Source organism: Mustela lutreola, chromosome 11 (assembly GCF_030435805.1).
Source record: "Mustela lutreola isolate mMusLut2 chromosome 11, mMusLut2.pri, whole genome shotgun sequence".
Classification (NCBI taxonomy): domain Eukaryota; kingdom Metazoa; phylum Chordata; class Mammalia; order Carnivora; family Mustelidae; genus Mustela; species Mustela lutreola.
In genome coordinates, this window is record NC_081300.1 from 62,149,877 (window position 1) to 62,156,321 (window position 6,445).

Here is a 6,445-nt window from a genome sequence, read left to right on the forward strand (position 1 = left end):
ACTTATCTCAAGGCCGGACTGAGACACTGGGCCAGGTTTTCTTTGACATTTCACAACACTGATGGAGGCACAGGTGAGGCGGGGAACGGCATCCCCCCGGAAGGTGCTGGGGTTGGGAAAGGCAGTGGAGATCAATCCCCGCAGAAGCCAGGCGCTTCCTCAGCCAGGCGCTTCCTCCAGAGCGCAGGTGCCGCTGCTGCTGGAGCTCCCAGACCCCGCGCAGGTGTGTGTGTTTGGGGTGGGGGGGCTTTCTGGAAACGCAACACAGACAAATGTCCAATGAATGGAAAACAAGGAGACCGGCGCCTGAAGGTGACGAAAATGGCTCAAGGTCACACCGCTTGTATCGGCGGAGCTCAGCGATCAGTGACTCAAGCCCTTTTTGGAAAAAGCAAACGGGAGGAAACAGATTGCGACAGCAGTGGCCACCCGGCGCCCCAGCAGGGGCAAGCGCCGGACGGGGCCCCTCCCTACCCCCTTTTCCCCCCCCCAAAACAGGGGTCTACACCGGCTCTGCGCGGGCAGGGCGGGCTTCTTTGAGATCTCGCGATTTCAAGGCTGTGGTGTCACGCCCCTGAAGTCGCGAAGGCAAAACGGCACGGTAAGAGGCGGGGATAATGAAGGACCCTCCAAGGAACCTCGGGAAAGGGGCGGAGAGAGCCTCGTTCTGGAGGGCGAAGAGAGTGGCGGCGCTGTGCTTAACTGTCGTAAAAGGGGACGGGACGTACCGCGTTCCCGACGGACGTAAAGTGGGCGGGACGCGCCGCACTAGGAACGGACGCAGAGGGGCTTCACCCTGCTCCGGCCGGCGGCTGGCGGCGCCGGGGCACTATGGAGCGCTACACCGGCGCCTTCGAGGAGGCGGTGGACGGGGCCCGGCAGCAGGAACGGCACTACCAGCTGCTGTCTGCGCTGCAGAGCCTCGTGAAAGAGCTGCCCAGGTGCGCGGCCGCGGGGCGGAACGGGCGGCTGAAATGGCCCTGGGTCCCGCCCGCGCTCACCGCGCCCCTCTGCCCGCAGCTCCTTCCAGCAGCGCCTGTCCTACACCACGCTCAGCGACCTGGCTCTGGCGCTTCTCGACGGCACCGTGTTCGAGATCGTGCAGGGACTGCTGGAGATCCAGCACCTCACCGAAAAGAGCCTGTACAACCAGCGCCTGCGGCTGCAGAATGAGCACCGAGGTGCGCGGGGGCGGCGGGACGACGCACGCTTTTCCTCCGGGAGCTTAGCTCTCGGTCTCTGTGCAGGCCGAGCCCTAACCTGGGTGTCGCCCAGATGATATCCCTACAATTGACCAGGTCAAGGGCTTGGAGACTGCTAGCGGTTTTTGTGTGTGTGTGACAAAGGGGTTAAGGCAGTTAAATTTTTTTCATTTGCACAGCCCCTTGTTATCATAATATCCAGACACTCCTTGCCCGGACTTTCCTGTGTCTCCACCCTCCTCCAAGCAGGAAGGCCCAAGGCCTCCCTGCCTGGTCAGTCCACCGACAGATCCCCGGTAGTGGCGGTCAGCGGTAGAGGTTGACCACCCCCAGTGATGTCCCAAAGTGTTGACAGCTCTGCCGTGCCCTTTAGGGTGAGTTCCCCTTCGGCAGCGCAGAGGGCCACACCACCACCTGCTCATTGAGTTCCCCTGCGCTATGCCCTGTGGCACCCTTGGGACCCGAACCACACCCTAAGCCAAAGCCTCCTGAGCCTTAGCCCCGCCTAGGCATCCCTACTCAGGGGTCTCAGGGGTCTCCGGGAGCACCTTCCTCCAAGGTGTGTTGGGCATCTCTCCCTGCCCCGTCAGTTTCCCACCTTTGTTATTTTGTTTTTACCCAACTTATTTATTTAAAAAAAAGAAAAAAAAGTTAAAACATTCAGCTAAGTTGGAAGAGTGGTGTATACCTGTATCCTCTCCAGCCAGATTCAGTAATTAACATTTTGCCCAAGCCTTAATACCCCTAAATATATGTAACACCCTAGGGCTTCACCTTGAGTTTTCAGCATCTCTCTGGACTGAGGATTTCAACCGCAGCATTGCTATTTGTGGCTGAACAAGTCTTAATGGTAAGACAGTGTCTTGTGCATTGCAGGCTGTTTAGCCAGCATCCCTGGCTTCTACCCACTAGCTGACAGGGGTGTATTCCCCCAGTGACAAAGAGAACTCTCTTCATGCATCCTCGGTGATCAACCTTGGCCCAGGATTGAGAACCAGTGCTCTAGATCACGAACACTCTCCTATGTGAGCCCGGTGAATAGCATTAACTTAACCATTCCAGGGTGTCTTCTGACCTTCCGTCCACTGTCCTACTGTCCAACTTGTCATAAACTCGCTTCGTGAGGCCAGTGTGGGTTTATGCATTGTAGCTGGTTACTTTGGTCTCTGTGCTTCTGGAATAGTCTCATTCACTATGGTATTGACTTTTTGAAGAGTCTGGGGCACTCTACCTGTAGAATGTCCCCATTCTGGATCTGCCACATTGCTTCCTCGTGCTGTCATTTAACCGTTTCTCCACCCTCTGTGTTTCCTGTAAACTGGACAGCAGGTCAAGACACAATGATAGGCAGCTTAAACGTTTGTGGCAAAAACTAGTGTTTCAGGAGTGGACATTGGGTTTTGTTGCATCCCCTTTTCAGCATCTCTGGAGATGGGCACATGGCTTTTTGGTTAACTCTGGTCAGTTACACTCATTTGGTAATTCCTGGGATAAACTGCATTCCTGGGATAAATCCCACTTGGTCAGGATGCATTTCCCTTTTTGTTTATGTTGGATTTGATTTGCTAAACTATTGTTAAGAATATGTGCCTCTGTGTTCATAATGGACATTGATTTGTAGTTTCTTTTAATGTCTTTGGATGGGATATTAGGGTAAGGCTGGCTTCATGGAGTGAGTTGGGGAAGTGTTCTCTTCTGTTTTCTAGAAGAGTTTTGTTTTGTTTTGCTTTGTTTTGCTTTGTTTATAGAATTGGTATTACCTTTTTTCCTGCCTTGGGAATGGCTGTCTTTGTAAATATTTCTGGTGAGGTGTGGGATGCATACAGTCACAAGTCCAAAGAATATAGCTCATTATTCTTTGTAATGCTCAAACCGAGCCACATTTGGTCAGTGGGAGAGCTCTTGGGCTGCCGCCTCTGTCCTTTTGATGTGCCCCCATCATTCTTGGAGTACCTCCTTGCTTTCTTGTATAAGAATGTGTCTGGGATCATCTTTTCTTCTTCTTTCCCTGCCTCGGCCCCCCTCCAGCTTCTCCAGCAGCCTCCCGTCAGGATGCACCTTCCCCTTTGGCCACCGTAAAGCTTTCCTGCTTCCCGCTTTCCCAAGTCTCCTACCTGTGCTTGAGTCTCTGCCAAACACAGGCATGGTCACCTACTGTCTTACTGTCAGTGAGTAGTTCTTGTTCTCCTGTGGGTGATCTATGTTTATATCCACAGAGGAGTCCTTTTCCAGACTTTGCCTAGGTCATCTCCTGGACATCTCAGTGAATGTCCCATGGGTGATGGGCAGCTCACACCCAGGACTGCTGGCCTATGGCCATCTGAACCCAGAAGCCTCTGGACTAGTCTCCCACTTCTCTTAGTCTTCTGAGCACTGGCTACAGCCCTGGCCAGCCTGCCTTGTCTCACCCTCCTCAGTTGCCTTGCACCCTCCAGAGGAGTCCCCTGGACCCTTGCTGCTGGAGAAAGGCCCTGCCCTGGGTGAAGGCAAGACTGAGTGAGCCAGGGGATTAGACATTCCCCCAAACTCCACCCCGTTTCTAGTATAGAGTTTCATGCAGGCTGGGTCATCAGGCAGGGCTTCATCTCTGCACCTTGGCTTGGCTGCCCCATGGTGGGACAGCCAGGGTAGGTGCCGAGGTGAGACGTGTTCCCTGCCCGCCCCTCTCCATCTCACCCCCACCACCTGCTGGACTTCTCTGGTCTCCTCTCCTCCTAGTGCTCAGGCAGGCGCTGCGACAGAAGCACCAAGAAGCCCAGCAGGCCTGCCGACCCCACAACTTGCCCGTGCTCCAGGCAGCTCAGCAGCGTGAGCTGGAGGTAGGGGTGTGGGCCGGGTGGGTATCACCTGGGCTGTGCTGACTGGGCTGTGGTAGAGAGCTGCTCTGGGCCTCAACTTGGGTGGTCCATTGGAGGCCTGATGAGTCCCCAAATGTGGCTCTTTGCTGTGGGGGTTGGGATGTGGCAGGATCAGGTAGAGAGTGTGATTCCTCTGCGTCCCAAGACCGTAGCTCTTTAAGGGCTGGGCCTGTTCAGGGCAATTGTGGGATGGTGGGGCCAGCCAGCGGAGACCCAGTCTGCTCCCAAGTTGCTCAGGACAACTAGGAGACCCATATGTAAGCAAGAAACTATGGGTGGTGGGGGTGCATAGAAAGGCTTATGCAGGGTCCCAAGCAGCCTGGAGCCAGGATGCACAGGGAAGAGGTACTGAGCTGGGATTAGCGGGCGGCCTCAGTGGGGAGGGAACATATACAAAGGCCCAGAGATAGTTGGCAACTTGATGGTAAGCAGAAGTGGACCTGGCATCTGGCCAGCTCATGGTGGTCCCGAGCAGTCCTTGCTGGGCAAGGCCTGGCCCAGCAAAGGGAGGACACCTGGCTGGGGGTCCTGGAAAGGAGAGCATTCCGTGTAGGGCAGGGTAGCCCTTCTGCAGGGTTCATTTAGCCAAGAAGGGAGCAACCTGCATGCAGTAAGGGCACCATCAGTGGTCTTGGAGCCAGTGGGAGTGTGGAACGGTTGGAGGAAGTGGCAGGCCACCAGTGTGTGTTTGAGGTAGTGTGCGATAGGCAGGGGGCTGACCCCCTGAGCCGCCCTCACTGTGCAGGCAGTGGAACACCGGATCCGTGAGGAGCAGCGAGCAATGGACCAGAAGATTGTCTTAGAGCTGGACCGGAAGGTAGCAGACCAGCAGAGCACACTGGAGAAGGCTGGGGTTACTGGCTTCTATGTGACCACCAACCCACAGGTCGGTCCCTCGGGCCTGCCCTGGCCCAGCCCAGAGGGTGCTGGTTCCCAAAAGCCCAGTTCCCTCTAGGGTTTTATCACTGGCCCCTGGGGAGCCAGCCCCAGAGTGTGTGAGGAGAGGGGAGGAGGGAAGAATTAGTAAGGCAGGGCGCACTGCCTCTGCCGATAAGAGGGCAAGCCAACTGGCTGTGGGGGTACTGCCCGCCTTCCCCAGGCCTGCTCCTCACAGGACCCTCATGTGCTCCGCCCCTGCGTACACCTGTGTGCACCAGCCCAGGGTACCTGTGGGCCCTGTTGCAGGCTGACATCCCTGCTTCTGTCCCTTTCTGGCAAGCCATGGCCGGGAATCACTGGCAGGTTCACTTCCTGGCACTCTGTAGGCCCCAGTATCTGCCTCTGGGCCCCAGGGAAAAGGGGGCTTTTGCCAGGGCAGGAGAGACCGGGTGGCATTCTGGTGTCACAGCAGCCCTTCTGCGTCCTAGGAACTGACACTGCAGATGAACCTGTTGGAGCTCATCAGGAAGCTGCAGCAGAGGGGCTGCCAGGTGGGGAAGACAGCCTTGTGACCAGCAGGGCTCTCCACCAGTCACCTGCCGCCCATCATGGCTGAGAAGACAGCCCTGTTCCTGTCATCACAGGCAGCACAAAGCTGAGAGTGGGACTTATCTTCCCAACATCTGGCCACCACCTTCCCAGCTGCCTGCAGGAGAGGTCAACCCTCTGAGGAGAGGCCAGGGGGACCCTGGCTGCACCTGCCATCCACTTTTTTTTTTTTTTTGGCCCAGAGCTAGGATGGTGTGGTAAAGGAAGAGTGCGTCCATTCTGCTGGCTGGCCGCTCCAGACTCGGGAGAGTGGGGCTGGAGGTCCTAGCATCTTCTCACTCCACCGGACACATCCCCCCTTTGCCATGCCCCATGTTCTGGCCTCAGCCCCTTCCCTGGCAGGTGCAGCCTCAAACTAAGTGGGAGACACTGCAAGCGCCAAGTCCTGTGAGGCCGAGAGAAATAAATGTACCTCAGCTTGGCCTGCGTGTCACTTGTGTGCTAGCTCTTTGATATCTGCCATGACCAGGACCCAACTGGGGCCCTCACCTTGTAGCTTGTGGGGAAGAAACAGCAGATGCACCCCGCCCCACCCCCTTTGTCATGGAGGCTTCTCCCAGGGGCACCCCCTCTGGAGCTCCCTCATGGAGCTGCAGGCTCAGCAATGCCACATTCCCCCCAGGGTAAGCCCCAGGATTCTAGGACCACATCTAATCCACTCTGGGAGGTTGGAGGTGGGGGCAGGCAGCCATGAGTTTGCTCTGGTCAGAACAGTCGGAAAAGTCTGAGGGAGAGAATCCCCAGGTAGAGAAGCACCAAGCCCACCCCTAGGAGCATCCTGTCTGCACTGGTCCAAGCCCAGGGACCCTCCTGTCATCTTGGGTTGTGGAGTTGAGGGGTGGGAGTGTCTAGCACCCCACAGAGCCAAACCTGTGATAGAGCCTGAAGGAAGGGATT

General features: G+C 56.5%; 1 protein-coding gene across 1 annotated transcript; it reads left to right on the forward strand.

Moving 5' to 3' along the window:
• Positions 1-740: 740 nt before the first annotated feature.
• On the forward strand, positions 741-5,970 carry DGCR6L (DiGeorge syndrome critical region gene 6 like). Its single transcript, XM_059139059.1, has 5 exons — positions 741-941; positions 1,021-1,181; positions 3,921-4,021; positions 4,806-4,946; positions 5,428-5,970. The coding sequence occupies exons 1-5, from the start codon at positions 832-834 to the stop codon at positions 5,509-5,511; spliced, it is 597 nt and encodes a 198-aa protein (XP_058995042.1). The 5' UTR covers positions 741-831; the 3' UTR covers positions 5,512-5,970.
• Positions 5,971-6,445: the final 475 nt, after the last annotated feature.